A 25,307-nucleotide genomic window follows, 5' to 3' on the forward strand; every position below is an offset into this window, starting at 1 on the left:
TGACCCCTCCCTGTTTTGGAATATTCTGGTGCATAGCAACTGATGTCATAGAAAGGATTCTACAAGAGCAAGTCACGAGGAAGGACTTATGGTTTAGAAGCTCTTGGGTGAAGGGCAATAGGTTATCAAGGCAGTGGCATCTGAAAAATCCAGGGAACAAAACAGGAAGAGCAACTTTCCTGCGACAAACATCAAGGCTGCCACAGTGGCTGCTCTTCCCCACCCCTGGGGAGGCACCAAGGGTCTGTGGGAGTATTGGTGAGTGCAGGTATGGTGAGCACGGACCAGGACAGGCATGACAGTCCCAGCTGCAGGAGACACTCAGCAGCAGATTCACTTATTGCTCCTCCGATGACAGTTCTGTTGGGAAGGGTTGGTCTTTGTTCATTCATTCACCAGAGATTCACTGAGCACCTCCCATACCCCAGGCTCTGTTCTAAGTTCTGAGAATAAAGCAGAGATAGGCCCGGTTTCTGCATCCCTGGTGCTTACGCTCTGTATGGGAGGTAGACAAATGAACAAGGACATTTCTGAAGTTGACTTATATTGCAAAGAAAATGAAAACTACTTTCTGTGATGGGGAAGTGCAGGGGATCCTGTTTGAGGTGGTGAGCTCATTTGAGCTGAGACCATGCAGGAAGGGGCAAACTCTGTGGTGGAAGTTCCAGTCAGAAGGAAGAGCAGGCGCAAAGGGACTGTGGTGGAAGTGAGATTGGCATATTCAAAAAAAGAAATATGCAAGGAGAATGTGGCAGCGAGAAGGTGAACAGTAGGGGAAAGGGGTGAAACCAGACTGGAGAAGTTTTGGGAGCAGGATGGGTTTTGTCAGCCAGGTTGAGGAGTTATGATCTTACTTAAAGTGCAAGGGGAATCCACTGGAGGTGGGTAATGTAACTGGAAACATGTTTTTCAAAAGGCTTTTCTAGATGCTACTTGAAGAACAGGGAGGGGGGCCAGGAGAGGAGTGTGGAGTGTAGGAGTATAGTTATGAAACCTCTACGGAAGTCAGAGGTGATGGTGATCCAGACGAGGGTGGTGGTAGAGGAGATGCCCAGAGGTAGATAGGTTTTGGAAGAATCAGGGACAGGGCTCCCAATGAATTGGCTGCTGGGAAAGAGGGAAGGAGAGAGGCTTCAGCGTGCCTCTTGTGAACTGAGATGGGGTCTGCCCTTTGGCAGACAGACAGCTGCCTGGAAATATTGTTTGCTCCATTGGTAAATGTGAACATGGACTTCTGTCATATGCGTTGAAATTCAGTGATTAAGCTAAGGGCATGCAGTGCAGCCAGAGCTCAGAAAGATGAATGTCTACAGGAGAGGGAGTACTTTGCAGATTTAATCCATTTACTGTATAAATCAACCCAATTAGGTGAGTACTATTTTAACCTCTATTATAGATGAGGACACTGAGGCACAGAGAGGCTTGCTGTCTTAGATCACTAAGATCCCAGATACTGAGGAGGTAAGGCCTGGATTTGGAACCAGGAAATGTGACTCTCAAGTCTGAGCAAGTAAGTGTTAGGCCCCCCTTGACAATGTATTTGGTGTACTGGTCATGTCTGTAACTCATCATGCAGCTTGAGAGTTTAGACAAATGTTTGAAGGTGCATTTCTTCTAATTCTTTATTTCTGACTTTTGCCTAAGTTAAACATTTAGGTCATTGGTTCTCAATAGGGGGGCAGTTTTGTGCCCCAGGGGACATTTGGCAATGACTGGACACATTTTTGTTTGTCACAACTGAGAGAGTGGACTTACTGGCATCTAGAGGCCAGTTCTGCTCCTTAACAATCTTCAGTGCACTGGAGAGCCCCCAGGACAAAGAATTTTCCAGCCTAAGTGCCGATGTCGAGAACTCCTGTTGTAGGTAAATATAGGCTGGAGGCTGTGCATACACCTATGAATGATGACCAACAGGAGAGTGCAATTAATTGTCCAGTTGATATCCATTTATGCAGTGTCAGGGGCTGTGCATGCTAGAAAGAAGACACGTCGTAATTTCGAATTGCCCATTCTGGTCCGAGAGGTGGGACATGGCACAAAACAGGACGATCACTGGTTAGGTGTTCTAGAAATGATTCTGAGGGTAATAGGGACTCTGAGAGGAAATGTTCATGGAGGATTACATTAGTCTTCAACAAGGTGGCAACAGGGTAGAGACCTGAAGATCGGGCAATATTTGGGTGAGGAAAGGCATGGTAGGGCCCTGTGCATTGGGAAGAACCATGTGTGAAGGCACGGAGGTAAGAATTAGCAGGAGCATGGGCGTGGGGGAAGTGGCGTGGGGAGGTGCAGAGAGGCACAGAGAGGGAGCCGTGTGGGAGTTCGAGGTTGACTGAATTGGTCCTTCCTTACGGAGGGGCCGCAGAGAAAGGCCAGATTATAGAGGGCTCAGAAAACCAAGTGTGGGTTTGCTACAGTAAGGAGTAGGGAGCTAGCAGCATTCTCAAAGTGACATTTGCACGTGCTTTAGGGACATTCCTCAGTCATGGTAGAAAACACCACTTGGAGGGGGAGAGACCAGGAGGCTGGGCTATGACTCAGTCTGCAGTGATGAAGCAAGTTTACATGATGGTGTTGAGGTGGATTTAGGTGGTGACAGCAGAAATGGAGCAGGATGAACTCAAGAGTCAATTCTTGGAGCATCCAACAAGTTACCCTACTCCCTTCACAGACAAGAAAGCAGAGGACCGTGAGGCTAAGGGACTTGTCTGCTGTTTCCAATACGACCCAGTGGCAGGTGTGGGCTGGACCAGGGTTTGTCTCTGTGAGGACAGCAAGAGAAAAGCTCAGTGGAGTTTAGTTTGTTGAAAACCAAGACTGTAAAGGTTAGGACCACAGCTCGGAATATATTCCAGAATAAAAGGCAGTGGTGGAAATAATTCAATCGGACAGTAGAGGTTGTGCTCGAGTAGGGTGGGTCCATAACAAATATTTTTTCTTTCTTCTTTTTCTATTTTCCAAAATGTGTTTAATGAACAAGTTCTACTTTCACAATAAAGGGGAAGAAAGGATTGGAGCACCTGTATCTACTGTCAAGGAGAAATGAGTGAGGAAAAAACCCAAGAAGAATCTGTTGGGTTTTGCTGGAGGGAAAGAGAGAGGGTAGGGGTTGGGAAGGAGACCGTTAGGAGAGCAGTTTCCTGAGGAATCAGGAGGTCAGAGGAGGAGGAGAGGCAAGGCCTCAGGTGTTGTGGGTTTGCAGTGATACGAAGCAGAAAGTTAGGGTGGGGAGGATTGTGGTTAAGCCAGGAGGACCTCCCCTTTCCCTGAACACACTGAGTTGCACACCCCCATCCCCACAGCACCCTTCTTTTCCACCAGAGCCCTGTGGTCTTGGTAGGAATTATCTGTGACGCGGCTCCCTCACCTGGCAGCCGTTGCCCTCAGCTGGAGAAGATGAAGGCATCCGTGGTCCTCTCCCTTATTGGGTACCTGGTGGTTCCAAGTGGTGCTGCTGTCTTGGGGCGCTGTGTGGTGGCTAAGAAGCTCCACGAAGGAGGCCTGAGTGATTTTGAGGGCTACAGCCTTGAAAACTGTGAGTAGCCCCTCTCGGCCCCCTGCCCAGGCCTCCCCAGTTCTCCTCTGAGCCACACAGCTCCTGTTCTGTCTTAGGGGTGTGCCTGGCTTATTTTGAGAGCAAATTCAACCCCACGGCCGTCTACGACAACTCGAATGGTAACTTCACCGGCTACGGCCTCTTTCAGATCCGCAACAATGACTGGTGTGACCATGGCAAGAACCGTTGCCACGTGTCCTGCTCTGGTAGGTCCTTCCCTTCTTCCACTCTGGGGCACTTGGGGCTGCCACATCGAGCTCGGAGGTCTGCTTTCCCAGCGGCCAGAGCTGACAAGTTTGGAGCTGGGAGGAGGGCCTGGCAAAGGCTGGGCTGAGCCAAATCCAAGGTAGGGGCCCAGGGGAGGCCTTCCTTGACCCTTTATTCAAGTCTGAAATAGGTGCACCCACTCATTGCTGCATTCCCCCATCGGTCCAGGTATCCTTCGTATTATAATTGTCTACAGTCTGTATCTACCCGCTTCTAGGCTGCAGGCTCTGTGGAGGCAGGCATGGATTTACTGTGTTTCTCATTCCGTCTCCACGGCTTCTTATGTTGCCTAGCACAGAATATTCACACTACATGTACATTTGAATGAAAATATTGTTATAAGAATTACAAGAAAAAAATCAATTGATTGAATAAAAGGTGACCACACTCTGCTAGCTCCCAGTGTTGTCTGAGAAAAATCTAGGGGTAGATTTATTCTTGGAATCATATGGAAGCCTCTCCACTGTGAGTACCTGCTACCTTCCTGACATCACTCTGACTTGGCTGCCAGGCGGTGGCATGGTGTCATTCCACTTTATTTTCTTTACAGCTTTACTGAATCCGAATTTAAATGAGACAATTGAATGTGCAAAGAAAATTGTAAAAGGAAAAAGAGGGATGGGAGCATGGTAAGTGGTACATCTTTAAGTAGCCTGTGTTAATGACTTTTACCCATTATTTTACCCATTATCTTAAATCTTAATCTTGGTTGCTACATATCTGAAGTCCCAAACTAGTGGGATCCCACTCATCAAGTTAAGCAGTAGGACACCACTGAGGTCTGCCACCCCAAGACTACAGCAGGAAGGAAATAATTATCAGATTGTCTTAAGTTGAACATCTTTTCCCCCTCAAATCTTGTTTAGGGTCCTGCAGGATGCTAGGATGAACATCCTTGAAATAAATCTCTGATTATTTCTTTCATATAAATTTCTGCAAAAGTTTTTGAATACTTTTAAAGTTCTGTTTGTTGTGAAATGACTCTCCAGCAAGCTTGTACCAATTTATACTAATATTAAGAGTTAGGTAAAATGCCCATTTACTGCACTCTGACCAATTACAAAACCTTTGCCATGATAGGTGTATAATAATTTTGTCTTATTTTCGTTTGCATTTTACACTTGCCTGATGACTAATGCAATTTTTCAGTTGTTTATTGGCTGTTCAGATATCTTGTTTAGTGAGGTGCTTGTTCAAGTTTTGTTTGTTTGTTTGTTTGTTTGTTTTGCCAGTTTTTCTTTTGTGTATGTCTTTTTCTTATTCATTTGTTAGGAGTTATTTATATATTCTGGATAAAAGTTTTTCGTTGGATACAAGTATTGCAAATATCTTCTTTCATTCTGTGGATTACTTTTCACCTTAATGGAGCCTTGCTAAACAGAAGTTCTTAGTCTTAACGAGTCTAACTTATCATTACTTTCCCTTTATAGTTACTTTTGGTTATTTTAAAGACTTGCCTATTCCTAGGTCATAAGGACATTCTCCTTAGTTTCTTTTCTAAAAGCTTTATTCTTTTACCTTTCACATTGGGCTCTACTTTTCTTTCTTTTTCTTGCCTTATTGATTGGCTAGGATCTCTAGTAAATGTTGAATGGAAGTGATGATAATGGCATCCTTATCTCAACCCAGTCTCACAGGGAAGAAGTTCAATATTTTATCATTAAGTGTGTTTTCCTTAAGTTTTCTGAGATGTTGTTAATCAGATTAAGAGAGTTCCTTCGCATTTCCAGTTTGTTAAATTTTGTTTTAATCATAAATGGGAGTTGAATTTTGGTTAGTAGATTTTTAGTTGCTTTGCAATTTTGTGTTAGTCTATCCATCTTCCTTTTTAAATTCAAACTGTTGCCTTTGTATCTCTCTTCTCTCCCATGGCTTCCTCCAGAAGTCATATCTGGTTTCGTCTTATTGAGGATGTCAGTTTTAACAGCCTTACTTCTGGATCCTGCAGTACGCTACCTTCAGAAGAATGCTCCTCCGAATTTCATTATGATGCTCCCTTTCCTTCTTGGAATCTTTCTCATGGGTCCCATGTTAGTTTTATCCTTCCTTGAATAAGAACAGATTTACCATATTCAGTATTTGCCAATAGGTAGGTTGTTTGACATTTTCCTGGCTCTGATCACTGTTATTTGAATGATGGTCAGACTCCCTTCTTAGATGTCCATCTCAGCATAGGTTGGCGTACATGCTTCTTGGCCCAGTTTCTGGTTTGGAGACTTTTCTGATGTATGTGCCTGGTTCCTTCTCACTAGCTGAACCAGGGAACACATGAAAACCCCCAGTTCCAGCGTGCACTGCACCACCTTCACCTATACCACTCATCGAGGTGGGCCACCGTTACCCAGTAGACACTGTGTCACCACCAATTGACACCTTCCCCTGTATTTTCCACCCTTTCCTCCCTGCATTTCATAATTGACTGCCTGGTTGATTCTAGACATTGTAATCTAGATCTAGAGACAACGTCCTATTTCTTCAGTTCCAAATTGTACATCTTAATATATCTGAAATTAGGTTTATCTTGCAATCTCTGTGTCCTTCCCCTAAAGTTGTTAATAAATCATTGATGCCTCTTACAATAGAAGATTATCTTACAACAGTGGAAATCTTTCAATAATAGCTATAATTTCTTGACTGCTTTAAGGTGTAGGCTTTGTATATTTACATAAACAGCATTACTTAACCTTCACAAATCCCTCTGCGGTGAGTATTCTTATCCCCACTTTAAAAATGAGGAAACAGAGGCACAGAGAAGTAGAGTAACTTACTCATGACCACAGGGCTGGAATTGATCCTGGATCTGCACTATTGTAAGTGTCAGCTTTTGCCAGGGTGATTTACATGGGGGATCCATGCTCTGGTTATGTAGGAGGCAATCAAAGGACGCTGTCCAGTTCTTCTGTGGGGCAGACTCAGGGTTTCTGAGCAGGGCCAGTTAGCGGGGGAAGGGTTGACCTGCAGGTGGATTCATTTCACTAGTGGAAGCCTGAGTGGTGGTCCTCACTGTAATCCACAGGCCCTGTAAGCAGTGGAGACACTGTCCAGAATCTGGCAACAGAAGATGTGTCCATCTCAGGGGTCGTGGCTTTTGTAGTTGCTTTATTATCTTTTTCTGTGTCTTTTGGAGCTAAGTTCAGCCAGAGATTTTTGCCTTTTTTTCTTGCCTCTGAATCTCTAGCATCTAGCTCTCTGCATGGCACATAATAGGTGCCCCTAAATGTTTGTTGAAGACTGCATTTAGGGCAGTTATCCAGAAGCCATTTAAAATTTTTTACTTTTAATTTATTATTTCTAAAAATAAAATAATACATACATATTTAAAAACAAAAAATGAAAATTAAACTTTCCTTTCTTATCAGCAGCCTCCTGAAAGTCACCACTGTTAACGTCTTATAAATCAGAGAAAAATCAGTGCACAAATATTTTCAAACTCATGTGGAATCCCTGCACTGACCTACACCTAGCTTCTTTCACTTATTAACAGAGCTTGTGAATCCTGGCATATCTCTGTCTCCAGGTCTCTGCCACTCCTGGAACAGCTGCTTGGTACCTTGTGGTTATAGATGTTGCAAGTCATTATCCACCAGTCCCTGTTAATGAACACTTACGTTGTTTCCACTTTGTTTCAAACAATTCTACGATGAGCATCTTGCTATTATTTGTATGAATTTGTTCTTTCAGTGAAATCCCTTGCAGAAGACTTGCTGGGGCCTCTGGTGCATCTAAACATCGGAGAGATTGCTAAATCGGCAATTCAGAAAGGGGCACCTCCAGCCTCTCTGCATGAGAAGGGGGCCTGTGTTCCCCAGCTCACTAGCCCGGAGCATTCAAATTTATGTGGTTTTTGGAAATTAAGACTTGTAAAATGATACCATTCTGTTTTGCTTTGCATTTTTAAAGTGCACAGAATCTTGTCGGGTATCTTTTCATATATTCGTTGACTAGTCTTCTGTGAACTGCTTATTCATATCCTTAAGCCCATTTTTCTCCTGGGATGGTAATGTTTTCTTTAGTTTTTACTATTTTATATGTGTTCTTTTAAAATCAAGGTTATTAGACCTTTGTCATTGATACTTATGTGAACTATTTTTTCAGGTCTGTTATTTGTATTTTAACTTTATTTATTGTATTTTCATCACGCAAGAGTTTTACATTTTCACAGAATGAAATCCCTCAGTCTTTAGTTTGATGGCTTCTAGGTTTATAGGAAATCTTGTTAGTAAAGTCTTTCCTACTGCAGGATTATAAAGAAATCAAGCCAGTGCCTAACACAAAATAGCCCTATGTTAAGTTTTTGTGAAATAAATTAGAATGTAAAATTTCCTTGTTTTCAATTCTTAAATATTGGGCCTTCTTGGAATTTATTTTGATATAAAAAGTGAGATAGGGAATCCAGTTTCCTATTTTTCAAATGGCTAGTCAGTAGTCTCAGCACCACTTTTTTTTTTAACACCTTTATTGTGGTATGGATCCTGTACAGTAAACTATATATATTTCAGATGTACAATTTAATGAATTTTGATAGATGTATATACATCCATGAAACCACCATCACAATCAAGATAGCTAACATTTCCATCACTCCCCAAAATGTGCAGATTTTGAATTCCCAGTTTATCTCTTTCCACCCCCTTTCCCCGCTGGTAACCATAAGTTCTTTATGTCTGTGAGTCTGTTTCTGTTTTGTAGATAAGTTCATTTGTGTCCTTTTTTTAAGATTCCACATATAAGCAATATCATGGCATTTTTCTTTCTTTTTCTGGCTTACTTTACTTAGAATGACGATCTCCAGGTCCATCCATGTTGCTGCTAACTGCATTTTATTCCTTTTTATGGCTGAGTAGTATTCTATTGTATATATATACCACATCGTCTTTATCCAGTCATCTGTTGATGGACATTTAGGTTGTTTCCATGTCTTAGCTATTGTAAATAGTCAGCACCACTTTTTCATGAACCCATTTTTCTCACTGATTTAATAGATTGCATTTTAAAGTGGGAATCCTCTTGTTAATGTTGACTGTCTTCTGAGTGTTTGAAATATCTTTCGTACATAGCCTCAACTTTCTAATTAATTGGGAAGCTTGGCTGGCCCCCTTGGGTAAGCACTAATGAGCTAAAATCATCCTCATTGTATGGCACTAAGTAGAGATGTGCTGGGCCAGGCTGATCGAGGCCTCTAATCGCTCAGGATTCCCAGTGAGTTGAGCTCCTATTAAGCTAATGTTACTGGGGTTTTCCAGAGCTCAGATCAGGCTGCTCTGTGGAGTTGGGGCAGACAGGAAGGGAGAAGACCCAGGCTCTGTGTGCCCCCAGGAGTCCCTTCTGCAGTGCCTGCCCAGGGCTCTGGAGAGCTCTGCGATTTCTGAAATATGGATGTGTGTGTTTTCCCTGCTGCTTTGTAGTTATGAGAGGCCAGGGGGCCATGGCCCCTTCTCCAACTCTGGGAGCCCCTACCCCAGAAGACTCATGGAGCTTCATGCCGAGGAATGGGATGAACTAAACAAGATTTCTAATGGCCTGTGCTGGCCTGGTGGCTCCTGCACCTTCTAGGTTGGGATATGAGGACCTGGGGTCTGGATACTGGCCCAGGGGCTGGTAATAGGGGGGTCATGTTTAGGGGCACCAGGAGAAGAGATTTGAGAAACTCAGTCCAGTTGACTAGGCAGAGGTGAGGCATGAAGCAGGTGTATGGGAAAGTGACAGAGGCCCTGGCCAGGGACAAGGGTTCCCATTTCAGAACTAGGGTCTGCCTAGTACTTAACCATATAAATCACAGAGCTTCTCTGATGCTCACTTCAGCAAAGTTAAAAATACTTATCTTGCGGGGTTGCAGAAGGATTTCTCAGTACATAGCTCAGCCTCCCCATCTCACAGTGTGGGATTTGTGGGAAGGAGGGGGATGTTGTGAGCAGAAGGATAGAAGGAGCTCCAGCACACATGCCAGCGGGTGGGGGAGACAGCAAGAGAGACGGACTTGGGATGCACAAAAGCCTTCAGAAATGTGCCCACTCAAATGCCCCAGGGCCAGGCAGGGGGTGTAAATGGGCCAGCGGGGGCTAAGCTCCCTAGAGATGCCGAGCTCTGACTGTGGGGGCCCCCTCCTGTTCACTCTCCCTGGCCTTCCTCTCTGCAGGCGCTCCTGGTCCCTGAACTGCCGGTACTCTGACACTCTGGCGCGGTGGTTGGATGGATGCGATCTGTAGCTGCCGGGCAGCCCTCCCTGCACTCGCCACTGGCATCTTCCAGATGATGATGCTTTCCTGTTTGTTGCCTTCCCTCAATCACATTGATTATCTCACAGCTTGACAACTCCACATGGAAAAGGGCACGAGTTTGCTTCATCCAGGGATGCAGGATGCAGAATAAACTGCTAGTTATTCATCCTGGGCCAAAGAGTTCCACTTGTCTTAGTACACTCTGATTGTTACTATGATGATCATGATTTCCCATCATCATGCTTTATTAGTGTTTAATCTTAGGTGGAGGATTTGAAGGAAGGGAAACATCTGGAAAACAAGATGTGTCCATGAATGTCAATATTAAATAGGGAAAGGAAGAAAAGACACAGTGGAAGGAAAGAGAAGAGAGGGGGAGAGGCCAACACCAGCAGGGCTCCACCCCAGCTTGTGTCCATGCTGGGACACACAGGTGGCAGTGAGGAGACCATGAAATCCTCTCTGCACTTCTGTGGACAGAATCTGGTGACAGTTGCTCTTTCTTATAAAAGTTAAGTTTTAAAAAATTGTCAGTACATACTCATGCTAGGGGAATTGTGCAAAATACAGAACCGTAAACCAGAAGAGTCCTCACATGATTTTAGAAGCCAAAGACCACCCATCAGTCACTGTCATGCTTTCATTGCACTCCCCTTTGGCCTTTTTTCTGATAGGGATTTTTCTTCTTTTCTAACAAGGCTGTTATAACGCTGTAGAGGGAGTTTTATACCTTGCTTTTTAGAAAGAAGAAAACATGGTAATCAACCTTTCCCCATGTGTATTTCCATTTTAAGCAGAAAGGGGTTTATTTCCAAGGCTGAGTGGCCTGCAGAATCCTTGCACAGGATGGTGCAGCAGGTGGCAGCCTGAGCTTCCTGAGTCCTGGCAGCAGAAGCAGCAGCAGCAGATCTGCTGCTCGGCAGCCAGGTCACCTGTGGGAACACAGGCTCTGATGGGGGAACATAGTCCTTAACCTTCCAGCCCTCGGACAGGAGGGAAAGAACAGAAGTGGCATGGGGAGAGGCTGTGCACAGCCTCTGCTTCACCAATGTGCTAGAGTCTTCAGAATGACATCTCAATGCCAGCTAGCATGCCATTGGGTGAATACACCAGATTTTATTTAACGTTACCCTCTACTGTCAGGTTTTTAGATATTGCCATTTTTTTTTCAGCTGATCCAGAGAACACTGTAGTGCCTGTTTGTGGCTGCCCCTTTTTCATTTTTTGCACTTTTAAAGTTAAACAACATGTATTTAATAAGGAAAACTTGGAGAGTACAGATAGTCATAAAGAAGGAAGTTACACATGCTCCTCATCCCCACTGGAAACAGAGGTTTTCATGATTGTTACGCAGGGAGAACCCTGATGAAGGGATGGTAGTGTCAGTCTCTCCGGGCGGAGCCCTCCCACTTCAGTGTGGGCGTGTGCACATTTTTTCCTTGTAAACATGAACTACTACTGTGTACACAGTTTTGTACCTTGCTTTTTTTCACTTACTATTTTGTGGTCTAATGTTTCCATACCTACAACTGCACAGTATCTGTATAGTGGACAAACTATAATCCATTTAGTGGACAAACTATAACCACCCCCCACCTTGTTACTCTGCTGCATCTAGACAAAAAGTGAGCAATGGGAGTGAATCATGGCCATCTTACAGGCAGGCAGCACCGAAAGCAAGTCAGCCCCTCCTTTTGTTTGCATCTTGGTCACTTTCAGAAAGACGAAGAAAGAGCTGCAAATAAGAATTTCAGAGGCAGAACTTTTACTCACATTCAGTACTGATCAGCTTAATCGGTTGTTTTGTGTGGCTTTCCCCCATCTCTAGAGTAAAGGGTATTCGGTAGTTCCCGACCACAGAGCACAAATCATACAGTACAATTCCTGCTGGCGGCTGCGTTTGCCGTTGAGGTCAATGAGAAGCTTTCGAGACCCTGAGGGCAGTCTTCCTATTGAGTTGGGAACTTGCCTTGTTTCCCAGGGTGGCCCAGGTGTGATGATGCACCTGATCTCAACCAAACCTTAACTCGGACGTTAACAACAACCTGCAATTGATTAAAACACTATCTCCTCAAGTGCCAAATCCTGTGTGCGTGCGGCCGCCTCCTTCCAGCCCATTACTTCTGTCCTGGCTCATCATCGTCCTCTAATGGCCACTTGTGTCAACATGGGCATGAGGCTTGAAAACAAAGCAAATGTTAGTGTATTGATTGGAACGGCCTCTCTAGGGTTTCCCAACATTAGCTCCTGGCGTGGTGCTCTCAAAGCCACTGATAACGGGTGTTACGGTGAGCACGCATCCTGGGGCCAGCTCTCCGTATCTGGTTTACAGAATGATCAAAGCTAGATTTAAAAATCTCACAACTCCCATTCCTATTACTTTTATCGCCAACAGCTCTCATATTAACTCTTAATTTTATAAATAGTACACAAAGGCTTTTATATACACTATTTTCAGACCTTGCAAAATCTTACAAGGTAGATGTGAATCATAACCGTATCACAGGTGGAGAAGTGGAGGCTTGGAGGGGCTGAATAACCTGGCTTTACTCCAGCCTGGTAAGTGATGGAGATGGAATGAGTATGTCCCCAAAACCTGTAACTCCCCAACACAGCCCCTTCAAACTCTGCTACTGTATTGGTGTTAATTTTCCATTCCATTCATTAGCTGGAAAATCAGATCTCCAGCTTTTTAATGAAAGACTTAGCATTTAAGAATTTTTAGGCAACTGGCATAGAACAACAGGTCATTGTTGTAGTGCCTGGTTCAAAGGCTGCAAATTGAGGCCTTGGGAGATGAAGTAACTTTCTCAACTACACAAAATAAATCAGTAGAGAGGGCAGTGAAGCGACTTACAGTGTTTCCACACTTCCGTCATGATGAAAATCACCTGGGGTGGCTGTTAAAATGCTGATTCCTGGGCCGTGCCCACATCTACCAAGTCTCTGTTTCCAAGTATAGGGCCTTGGAATCTATTAAAAAGTGTCTCCAGATAAATCTGATCTTTGGGAAACTTGGGAGAAACCGGTTAGTGGAAAGAGCATGGGTTTAGAAGAGTCAAAAGACAGGGTTTGTTTCTGGCTCTGCCACGGTTTGAGTCACTAAACTCCCTGAACTTTGTTTTTCCTACCTACAGACTGAAGTGAGTGACTGGCTGGGCCAGCATACAGTGGTGGCATTGACGGGACAGCAGTGAGGTGATGGGGTCCTCTGAGTCCTCGGCCCTTTACCTGCTTCCCAGTGTCATGTTGACAGTCTGAGTAAAGACGCTGCCCGAGATCTGCCACCCAGAGGGTCTGGAGCGTTGTGCGTGTGTGTCCCTTGCTCTCTAGTACCGTGTGTGTCCTGCAGCGCAGTTTGGCCAAGTCAGTTACTGGAGTAAGAAGATAGTGTCTTGCTCACAGGGCACTGCTTTCTAGAACTTTCCCCTTGGCTAGTTCTCTTTTTTAAATTGAAGTATAGTTGATTTACATGTTGTGTTAGTTTCTGGTGTATGGAGTAATGATTCAGTTATATATATTCTTTTTCAGATTCTTTTCCATTATTGGTTACTATATGATATTGGATATAGATCCTGGTGCTATACAGTAGGACCTTGTTGTTTATCTAGTTTATTTATAGTAGTTTGTATATGCTAATCCCAAACTCCTAATTAATTTATCCCTCTCCACTGTCCCCTTTGGTTACCATGTTTCTTTTCTGTGTCTGTGAATGTTTCTGTTTTGTAAATAAGTTCAGTTGTATTATTGTTTTAGATTCCAAATGTAAGTGATATCATGATATTTGACTCACTTCACTTAGTATGGTAATGTCTAGGTCCATCCATGTTGCTGTAAATGGCATTATTTCATTCTTATTTATGGCTGAATAGTATTCCATTGTATAAATATACCACAGCTTCTTTATCCAATCATCTGTCAATGGACATTTAGGTTGCTGCCATGTCTTAGCTATTGTGAATAGTGCTGCTATGAACATTGGGGAGCATGTATCTTTTTGAATTAGAATTCCCTTCAGATATATGCCCAGGAGTGGGATTGCTGGGTCGTATGGTAAATCTATTTTTAGTTTTTTAAGGACCTTCCATACTGTTTTCCATAATGCCTACACCAAATTACATACCCAAGTGGTGTTTGGTTTTTATTTTGAATCTCAAATCCAACGTGCATCTGGGGTGAGAGGTGAGCTGGTCAGCTCCTTCTCCTCGTTGCTGCTTCTTCCTTCCTCCCTAGACTCGTCTAGCTGTGGGGAAGTGAGTGCTGCTCCTCCCTTTTTCTGCCCTTCATTCACTGAAGGTTTTGGCTCCTGACTCACTGTTTTCCCACCGCTGCTGGGGTCGTCATTCTCAATGGCCTCAGTATTTATGGAGACAAGCTACCAGTATCCTGACTTATCAGTTTCTACAGTTCATTGCCTGCAAAGATCTTGTCCTTGACTCAATTCAGCCACCACTCCCATGACCATACCTCAGCCTAGTCATTACTAATAACTCCACCACCTCCAAAATTTCAATTCTGAACACCTCACTCTTTGAACTCCTCCTCATATCTTGCCATAGCAACTCCAACAATTCTTTGACTCCATGTGATCCCTAAGGATTGACCCTATCATCTTTGCTCTGCCCCTCACCTTCCTCATGTCTTCTCTTGCCCTGTGAGTTTCCAGAGCTGCCATCATGATGTCATGCACACATCCTCACCTCCCTTGCCCATCTTTCCTACGACCTGCTTACCTGGCTACTTAGCCCCAGGTAAACCCAGCTGTCTACCCACTCTGCACTCGCACCCCAGTAGCTCTATGTATTTGGCGAAGAAGGGAAAAAAACCCAGCATCATGTTGACTGGTGTCACTTTAGGATTCTTGACAACCATTTTCAAGAGGGCCTTTACATTTCCCATCTATTTCACACTTCTCCCTGCTCTTTATATCTCCAACACCTCCTCCTCCATCCACCCTCTTAGCTGATGATGTTGCTTCCTATTTCACCAAGAAAATGAAAGCCATCAGATAAGACCATCTGCAGGCTCTCATTGACACATCTGCCCTCCCTTTCACTCCTCCCTCTCCTCTGTGGTTATGGATGAACTAGTGATGCTCTTGGCTAAGGTCAGCCCCACCTTGTGGGTCCTGGATCCCATCCCCTCTTGCTTACTGTCAGACTTTACAAGAGGCAAATGGTAATACGTTACCACTTTTTTCCTTCCCTACTCGATTGCTTACATAGTCATAAAAACATTGTAATATCTCCTATTTTTAAAAATCTGTGGCCTCTCATTTCCTCAAAAGATTCCTCAACAGAATTGTCCAAGTTCCCTCTTTTCTCTGCATTACTTTCCATTTTCTCCTTCATCCTACTCACTGGGAACACATCTCTTGTAGTTACCAATGATCTCCATATTGCCAAATCCTATGCTCAGTTCTCACATCACATCTTGCTCTCAGCAGCATCTGACACAGTTAATCACTCTCTCCTCCTTGATTCTCTGTCTTTGGGGACACAGTACACTTCTGGTGCTTCTTCCATCTCACTGGTCACTACTCCTTCCCTTCCTTTGTTGGTGTCTCTTCCTGGTCGATATTGGAGGGACCCAGGCTCAATCCTCAGGCTACTTCTCTGTTTTTGTCTATTCTTTAAATAGCATTCTTATGCTTATGACTTCCAAATATGTATATTTCTTCTCTCAAGCTCCAAATTCACATAAAAAATACCTGGTATTTTTGTTTATTAGACAGTGCACTTGACTGTCTAATAGACATCTCTACATAGTACAGCAGCAGCAGAAAACAGATATGAATTGAAAAGGGCCCAGAAATCTCAGGCGCAGGCTTCTTTGTCCTCGAAATTCTAGGTTACATAGGATGGACGTGTACCATAGGAAGCCTGCTCATGGTGAGGGTATCTTATAGTGAGCTGGTCATGTAAACTCACTCCAGCTATGTGATCAGCCTTAACCACTCAAATCTGTCCCCACCCTCTACCCATCAAAATTAGAGGCAAACTGTCAGGCCAGTGATTTTACTAAGTAATGCTGATAGGCTGATTCATCTTGTTCATTGACCCAAGGGCAGAAAAGTTCACTTTTCTTTAATTAATACATTCCATAGAATTGGCCAGGGGTCATCTGCTCTAGAAAGAGGCCTGCAGTCTAGACCATTTGGGATTAACCAGGGCTGTGCAGATACCAGACAACCAATAAGGCATTCAGTAAGCCTGTGGTTGGTGGAGCTGGCAGAAGCACTGCAGGCAGGGCAGGAAAACATTCCAGTCAGTATATAAATAGCTGCTCCTGCCATGATTATAGAGATCCAATGTAATCAGCCTCCCACCAAGCAGCTAATTGGTTCCTCTGGGAAGTGGTGTTATATCAGGACATCACCAGTGACCTGTGCTATTGGTAGGTTGGACAGGTTAGTCTTGGCGAAGAGAAATCCACATTGTTGAAGACATGCATGAACTCTATCCCTGCTGCTATAGCCGTGTTGTTTGCTCCTCAGGGGTGGCTGGGTAGAGAGGCTGCTAACATCCGCAGCTCATCTTGTCTACCACATTACTGAAAACCCCGTCTGTCACAGGTACCCTGTGGGGAGCATTCACACAGGACACAGATATCCTCCATTGTGTTCCCATTCGAAGAGACCCATCTGTACGTCTCTTCCCCAGACTTCTTTGTCACCAGTCTTCCAGTCTTGTTCCTTCTAAATTTCAGGCCATCCAGCCAACCCCTTAGCTACTTCCCAGAAGTCAGCATCAGTGTCTTCCCCGACCACCTTTCTTTCCGGGCCAAATGGACAACCCACCGTATTGCTTGCTTAAGTTCTGCCCCCCAGGGAGGACTTCCCTCTGTATAATGCTATAGCAGTCTACATCTAGTGGGTGCGGCACCACATCCATGAACTGGGCCTAAGATTTTTCCCCTTCAGCCAGCTGGTCATAAGAGCTCCCCTGGAGCCGTAGGTGAGGACTGAGGGAGTAGAGGGACTACAGGAATCTGAGCCACCTGGCTTAGGCAGCTTACTTGTACCTTCAGGACCTGATTAAGCCCACTCTCATATGTGTCACTTTTACTTAATGATGGTGTGCTGCAGCTTCTGGTGTGGCACAGACAATCGGAAGACATCAAGTTCACAACAAGTAGTTCAGCCCATATGGTCACTTGATCTCCTATGGCCAGCCCTAGTAGCAAGGTGGGATCTTCTCAAAAGGAAAATAGTTATTTCTTGGATAGGACACTAAGTTGCAACTCTATCAGGGCTTTCCAGAGGCTCCATGAAATTAGTTGCTTGCAGTACTAATTGGAAGAGCTAAAGAGGCAAAAGTCAGCCACCTCTAGGTTCGCCGCTGCAGCTCTAGTGAAGGACGCAGTAAATTGCTGCTGCCACCATGATGTCTCAGTCTTGCGGGAAACTGCTGCCGACTTCTCAGCAACTCTACATCCTTGAGTGAGGTGTCTGGTGGGGGACGTCACAGCTGCTGTAAGAACTCTGGCCTGCAGAGCCTCGATGTCTACTAGCTTCTGTCAGATGGAGAATGTCTGCTACCTCCCCTCTGCCCTCTAAATCTCTGCAAATGTAGCCCAGTGGGGAAGCCCAAACTGCGTCTGGAACCTTTTGGCACAGGGACCTCCCAGGCCGCCAGCTCTACAACCCAGGGGGGAACAAAGAAGCAAGTTGTTGCTCCTGATGCTGTCTCTTCCTTGCTAGGAGATTCATTTACTTGAAACAAAAAGGACTGTACAAACCCTCACAGAGGTCTGATTTAATTAGGTTAATTTGTTAAGTACTTATTGCAGGGAAAAACATATAAGTTAATGCAGTTCATTTCTTTTAATTTTTAATTTTTACATCAAGTTTTATATGTATATATAAAATATAAAGAGCAAAATAGGTCTTATGTGAAAATTAACACTCATCGTTCTCTCTCTCACTTTCCTCTCTTTAGAAGAAAACATGTCCAACTGTTTCAGCTGATGCTCTTGGTAGTTGCGTCTAATTCTCTGAAGAGTGTGTGCTTATCCTACTTCTTGGTTTGTGTAAAATTGGGGGTTGCCTCACCTTAGGAACATGGAGGGTCAGTTCTTTTTTGCTCCTTTATCCCCCCTGTGCACATAGACCCTCTCGGACGCTCCCATCCTACAGTATAGTCCAGTTATAATTTAGGTTCTGTCAATGTTTGGGCTCCATCATGGCTATGAAAATGCTGTCCACAGCTGAGCCACAGAGTGTACTCTGATTACTTCCCTTTCCTGAAGAACGTGTTCTCTGTGGTGAATTATTATCTGGTTTTGCTTCTTTGCTGCTTAGTTTCCCATGGAATTATCACTCCTTCAGCCCCAAACTTTTCTCCAATTGTCCAGTTCTCCTCTCAGAATGTTCAGGTATATTAGGTTTTCTTTCAGTTGATCTTGGTGAAATCTCTCTTCTGGTGCCTTCTGACTGCTTCCATCTTCACTGGCCTCTTGCCTCATGCATACCTGTTGTTCTGGAACCTTCCTCCACCACCATCACTTTTGCCTCTCATCTGGGTTAGATCCCTTGTTTCCTAAAGCTCATGCTTTCCTCTTTCCTGGTTTACTCCCTTGCTTTATTGGAGCATATCCTCCACAAGCTTTCTTAGAAAGAGTGCATGGGGCTTTTTTGAAATTTTTTGAGATTTGTCTGAAAACATTTTTATTCCACTTGACACTTGATAGATACTTTGGTTGGGAGTAGAATTCTACATCAAAAAGAGTTTTCCTTTAAAATATTGATTACATTGCTCCTGATTAGTCTGAAGCCATTTTGATTCTAATTCTTTGTATGTGATCTGTCTTTTCATTCTGGAAGTTTGTGAAATTTCACAAGGACATGCGTTAATGTGCTTAGAGGTCCAATATAATGGGGCCATTCAATCTGGAAACCTGTGTTCTCAGTTCTGGGCAGTTGTCTTTGACTATTCTGTAAATAATTTCTTTTCTGATTTCTCTCTTCTCTCTTTCCAGCATTCCTATTATTTGGGTTCTTTGCATCTTGTGTTTTTCATTCATGTATTTAATATTTTCTCTCCATTATCTTTCTCTTTGATTTCTTCCTTTACTTTTTGGGAGATTTCCTCACCTTCTTCTTTCTGCCCTTGCATTGATTTTTCATTTCTGTTTTCATGCTTCTTAACTTCTAAGGGCTTTGTTCTCTGGATGTTTCTTTTTTCTTTCCTTTTTAAGCATCCTGTTATATGTGTTTTCTTTCATGATAGATATTTGTTGCTAGTTTCTTCTTGCAGCAGAGTCTCTCTCTTTTTAAATTTTTTCTTTCTTTTTTTGTTATTTTATTTGAAGTATTTTCTCAGATGTCTGCAGCTCCCTGCTTGCTGGCTTATAAAAGGGGGGTACAGCAAGAAGCTGATTGGGAGCTTCAAGGCCATGATGGGTTGTTCCTGGAGATGGTGCGGGTTTACCATAAGGTGGCCTGTTGGGGGAGCCTCCTTGCAGGCATTGCTGGTGTCAGGTCTTTAAGTTTGCCCTCTTAGTCTTCAGAAAAGGCTCTTGGAACCTCCGATCCAGAGTGTACAGGCTTGGTTTCCCATTCTTGGAGGCATTTTGGAAAGAATGAGGAGTGGGCTGGGTCTCAGCTTTTGAAGCCTCCTGGTTGCAATTCGTTGCTCCCACCCTGAACTGTGCCTGATGCACTCAGTCCAGACCCTCTCCAAATAAGAGAATGACAGTTTTCAGCTAGAATGGTGAGGGACAAGCACCTGGCTGTGTAGGGTGGGAAAGGAGAGTTGGGGTCTAACTGACTCTTAAGTAGACTTTGAGCCATTTGGCCCCACCTTTCCCCACACTCCCAGACATAAATGGTGTTGACCATTCCTGAGCCTCGGGGGTTCCGAGAGGCAGCTCAGGCTGCATTTGCTCTACAACTGGCCACAGGGCCTCCTTTCGGGGCTCTGCTAAGTCAGTCACCACACGTCCGTCTGTTTTCTTATTTCCAGCATGCTGTCAAGCTATCTCTTTTGCTTGTCCTTGTAAGTTTATGTTTTAGAAAACGCCTTTAAGCTAAGATGGAGGCAGTTGAGGAAGGTGGTTTAGAGCAGGGTCCTTGGAGTCAGTGGATCTGGGTTCTAATTCCAGCCCCATGACTTACCAGTCTCGGATGCCCGTGAAAAGTTGGTCACTTTTCTGAGCCTTGGTTTCCTGATCCATAAAAACTGGGAAATGTGTAGGGAAATTGGAAAGTTAATATAATAATTAGGGTTATATGAGGGTTAAATGAAATGCACACAGTGCATGGTGCACACTAGTCAATAACTTCTAGTTAGTATTATCTCAATAATAGCAATAATAATTTTCTTGATAATTAAATATAAATATGACGTATAATCTTCAATAGAGTGAAATCCTGGTAAATGACATTTGCCCAAGACTATCTCTTCCCTGGAAGAAAGGCTGTCTGTAAAAGTTATACACATACACACGCGCGCACACACACACAATTTCTATATTGTCTGCTGTGGGCTAATTTAGTCCATTCAGTGATTAAGGGATAGCTTTCTAAGACTTTATTGAGAGGGGAGGATATAGCTCAAGTGGTAGAGCACATGCTTAACATGCATGAGGTCCTGGGTTCAATCCCTAGTACCTCCTCTAAGAATAAATGAATAAATAAACCTAATTACCTCCCCCCACCAAAAAAAAAAAAAAAAAGACTATTGAGCAAGGGACAAGAGAAATAGATCAGCCATGGGGACACTGCAGAGCCTAATCACAGAAGCAGTCCATAAATACTAGTTATTAGTAAAAAGACTATGTATCTACAATTGACCACCATTCTTGGTGCACAGTCAGTGATCTATATGTGCTCTCAGAATTTTCTTCCGTTTTCTTATTCCTTTTCCTCAATAGAATGTAATTGGCTAGCTCTGTTTTGCTCCAGTTAGCACTTTTAAAACTTTTAAGAGGCTTGTTAGAATACAGTGTGACCCCAAGGATGTTTCTGCCCCTTTTAGCTTTATGTGCTTCAGAATAAGAAGCAAGCACAAATCTGAGTTTAATCTCTGAATTCTGATGAAAGTCAGTGACCAGGACTCAGCTTTCAGGAATTTTCTCCCATTGAGTGTTTTGAAAGGAAAATGTAAATAACCGTTCCTATGACTATTTCTTTGGGCCCAGGCAGATTTATTTCTGTAGAATTTTATATTCTACAGTGATCTCTGCCCAATGAAATAGGACCTAGAAAAGATGTCAGGAAATTACTTATGATTTCCCTGTGAGCCTTGGCCCTTAAAATTGTGGTTTGGGGTCACTTTCTGTCATTTCAGATAGATTTTCCTCCCCAAAAGTTCCAACTTATTATCCTATCAAGAAATTCTGGCTCCTTTCAGATGCCCTGCCATTTCAGCATTGGCTTTCCTTTTTTCAAGCTTCTTTGCCACCTCTGGGAGCAGCTCACAAATCCTGTGTGGATGAGCATGCATAGGTTTTCTCTACTCAACACTGCATGTCCCCACCCTTGGCCATCCCTGACAGATTCAGGGAGAAGCTAATTTTGGCTGCATCCATCACATTCTCTGTCCTTGAACTGAGGGGCTGGGCCTTGGGTTGCTGAGTCATGAACAAGTCAGTTCACCAGAGAGGCCGTCAGCAAACCTACTGCTGAGTCCACAGACCTGCCCCTGGCTTCGGCCCTTCTCCAGCCTTAGGTTGGCCATTTCCTTTTCACGCTGTGCGATCCAGCAGTATTCACACAGTAAATACTACTTTTTGTTTAAGCTAGCCAGAATGGGCTTCTCTCATTTGCCACCCTAACAAACTTAATATAATGGAGATTAAAAAAAAACAAACAAACAGCGAATGATTTACAGCATGAAGGTTCAAAGAGATGATATTATATAGTCAAAACTCCCAGCCCTGTGTCTGCACAAAGTAGGTCATCAGTACATGCAACGCATACCTCGTCTCCCCGCCCCCTTTCCTTCTCTTGGGTGCATACATGGGAGACGTGCTCATTTCCACAAGAGGCCAGAATGCTCTGGATGATTGTCCTGCTGCTTCAGGAGCCTGCAGCCCTCTGCCCATCTCATCTACATGCTAATGCGATTTCTTAGCATGATATATCGTACGTGTGGCTGAAAATCCTGCAAGATTTATTAAGTTCCCTAGTTCTTACAGATCAGGGACAATTTTTTTATAAATTCTTGCTTTTGCTAAACAATTTAATATGCCATTGTCTAGGCAACAGAATTTTCCTCAATTAGATTTTAAGGCTAATATGGGGAAGAACTTTCCCCCTTCCTCTCCAGCAATATTAGGAAAGGCCATACATCCTGATCAAGAATAAGATTTGCTGGTGCCTCACAGGGAGCTTCAAACCTGATTCTGTTTTGCAGCAGTACTGCATCCTACCTTCTGCCCCAGACGTCAGGTCTTGTTGAGGTGGTTGAGGCTGCCAGTGGGAGGAGCCTTCAGTCACCGTGGGGTCCCAGGTACTGTCCATACAGAGAAGCCCCCACCAGGAGACACTGACTTTGGAGAATGAATCACTTATCTGGGTTCTGGCCCTTCAGCCACGGAAGCTCGGAAATTCAATCTTTTAAGTCCCAGAAGTTATTGGGAAGTAATTAGAAAATTACTTATTTCAAGCAGTCTGGAGCACAGGGTGAGAACATTCTCTCCCAGGAGGCATTGCTCCTTAGGAAGCCAGGTTATCCAATGGTCCCTTGGTGAACATGATCTCAGAATGTGAGCTTTTAATGGCTCTAACCTCTCCTGAGCAGAAGGTGGGCAAGTCCCAACCAAAGTGCGACCTCCGCCCCTTCTGTACTCTTCCCTGGTTCATCAACCTTCACCGAGGGACCCCTTCTCTCCGCGAAGGGTTGATTCCACTGCGGGCCTGGGGCCTCTGCACTTCTGTTCACTCAATCATGAGCTGATTTTCTGGCTAAACTCTTAAGACATCCTTAATTCCTTCCTTTCCACACTCTTGGGGATCTGTTTTAGTCACCATGCAGGTAGAATCTTAATTTTGACCGGCTGTGAGGGTGGGCAGGAGGGAGGAGTTAAAGTTGACTCAAGTTGCAGATCCAGGCCACAGGCTGGGCAGTGGCCCCACTCCAAGCAGCGTGACATCATCCCTGCATGTGGATTGCTGTGCTGTGGACCTCAGAGTCATTAGCCCACTTAATCCTCCCAGAGTACCTATGAGGAGAGTACCAATATATTTCCCAATAGGCCAAACGACAACTTTGATAAGTTCTCTTGTTTTGTTTAATCATTGTGTTTTAATTGAAGTTTTCATTTTGTCTTTATAACCGCATTTAAAAGGAACAGTCAGTGTGTCTTTGTTCCTATTTCCTTCTACTACTTTTGGAGCCTAATGGTGGAGAGTAGAGAGGACAGAAAGAGAGACAAAGGAATATGTTCTTTAATAGGAGAATTCCTATGAGCATATCCCTCATTCATGCTTTCCTATTCATGTGGATGACGCATGTGAGAGTCTCCTAATAAAGAACACATTCTCTTGAATGTACTCTCATGCAGCCCCCCAGCCCCTGCCCCAGCCTGCCCTGCTTTAGTTCCCATTCTCCCCACCCTTCTTGCCTCTTGGTGTTTCAGTCTCCAGCTGCAGCAGCAGAGAGCTGGGGAGACAAGAGCTAAATATCCTGTCAAATCCTGTTACGGAGACACGATGAGAGCTGATCAACAAAAACAGGATACTTTAAAGAATCAGATGATTTGCTGACTTGCTCCTTGGGCAGACCAGTTCTCAGTGTTTTGGGCAAACATTTGGCTTGGCTTATGGCTAACTGCCGAGGCTAAGTGACCTGGACTCATTTTCCAAATGAGGAAGCAGAGGCTGGAGAAGTTGAAGAAGTCGCCTGAGGTCACAATAATGAGTGTTAGAGCCACAGTGTTAAGAACGTTTGTTAGAGGGTGAGTTGGTGACTTTGTGCCATTTAGCAGGATAAGAGCACAGGAGAGAGCACAAAGTAAAACCCAGGGTGGTTTCCTGGTGTCTCTAAAGAACCAAACTAGGGGAAGTTGATTTTTAAATGTCAAAACCTCAAATGCCTACAGAGGCCAGGAAGGTAAGAAAACAATTGAGGGGGTAAAGGAATTAGAAACATCTAATTGACTCTAAGGAAAAAAAACAGTGCAAAGCATGATGCTACGGGGCTCCTGTTCATTTGGCACCAATGGCTGGGAGGCAGTAGAGATGGGTGGGGACTGTGGTGAACAGAAGAGGGAGCCCGCTTCAGTGTTGTATATCCTCTGATTTTTCAAAAAGACCTGGAAATCTTGATTTTAATATCAAATTTCCCAAGTTGTAAGTGTAACTTCAGATTACTTTTAAACACCATGTAGGCCCGTGTAAGCACATTTGCATGATGAATCTGGTCTAAATTTGTAGCCTTGTCAGTTGGTTGGCTTGGAACTGTCAACAAGTCTGGAATTTGAATCAAAACCATGGATTCCATGTGGCTGTGGGGATTCTGCAAATTCTGATTGTGATAAAGAGTAGATGAAGAGGTCAAGAAATTACCTCAGTACTTACAAGAATAACATTTTACCACTAAAAGGAAATCAGTTTCAAGTGTATCACCTTGTACATAGAGTGAAGAGTTTAAAAGAGCAGGTTTTTTCTGGAACCTCAGAAATCTGATGCTAAATCCCTGCTCTACAACTTAACTGCTGTGCAGCCTTGAGCAAAGCAGTGAACGTCTCAGTGCTTTTATTTCTGCATATCTGAATTCTTGTGAGGCTTCAGTGCAATCAGATATGAAAATCAAGGTAACTGGAAAATGGGAGGTTCTCCAGAAATGGTGCTTGCTAAAATAGCAATAGTGATCTTATCACTGATAATAATGATAGGTATTACTATCAGTACGTATATTTATACACTCTGAGGAAGGCACTGATGAAACTTGTATTCTGAAAGCTGTTTTCCTGGGTGATTTTTCCATGAGGATGGTGAGGCATTTTGATGTTACTTTCTCATTTCATTATTCTTACATTTGAAAGTCAAGAAGCCTAACACTTTTTAATTCTTTCTGCAAAGCATTCAGGGATTCAAGTAATCCATTCAAATTCAAACTTGGTGGGACTTTCTGACACTTGACTTATACAGCATAAGGCATCTCCAAATACTTCTATCCACTAGCCTTTCAGGGTGGTCACACAGAATTCAGCCCCTTTCTCCTGCACAGGGCTCCTTAATTCTGTTCTTCACCCCTTCCATGTTGCCCATCTCTTATTGTACTGTTCTGCTTAGCCCACTCTGAAATGACTGCACTTGA

At 43.8% G+C, this 25,307-nt stretch overlaps 2 protein-coding genes across 4 annotated transcripts in view; both read left to right on the plus strand.

Moving 5' to 3' along the window:
- Positions 1–25,307, plus strand: part of CCK (cholecystokinin) — a 101,646-nt gene that overhangs the window by 22,948 nt on the left and 53,391 nt on the right. The window lies entirely within an intron of this gene.
- LYZL4 (lysozyme like 4) lies at positions 3,340–10,029 on the plus strand. Of its 2 annotated transcripts, none has more exons than XM_006181338.2 (4): positions 3,340–3,535; positions 3,613–3,762; positions 4,374–4,452; positions 9,960–10,029. In XM_006181338.2, the coding sequence occupies exons 1-4, from the start codon at positions 3,397–3,399 to the stop codon at positions 10,027–10,029; spliced, it is 438 nt and encodes a 145-aa protein (XP_006181400.1). In that variant the 5' UTR covers positions 3,340–3,396. The 2 variants fall into 2 exon arrangements, with proteins under 2 accessions (XP_006181400.1, XP_032315022.1); XM_032459131.1 differs by lacking the exon at positions 9,960–10,029 and adding an exon at positions 7,505–8,004.

The sequence above is a fragment of the Camelus ferus genome, chromosome 17 (assembly GCF_009834535.1).
Source record: "Camelus ferus isolate YT-003-E chromosome 17, BCGSAC_Cfer_1.0, whole genome shotgun sequence".
Lineage (NCBI taxonomy): Eukaryota > Metazoa > Chordata > Mammalia > Artiodactyla > Camelidae > Camelus > Camelus ferus.

Coding starts and splice junctions, on each gene's coding strand:
- LYZL4 (XM_006181338.2), top strand. CDS start 3,397: ATGAAGGCATCCGTGGTCCTCTCCCTTATTGGGTACCTGGTGGTTCCA. Junction 3,763..4,373: donor TTGCCACGTGTCCTGCTCTG/GTAGGTCCTTCC, acceptor TTTTCTTTACAG/CTTTACTGAATCCGAATTTA. Junction 4,453..9,959: donor AAAAGAGGGATGGGAGCATG/GTAAGTGGTACA, acceptor TCCTCTCTGCAG/GCGCTCCTGGTCCCTGAACT.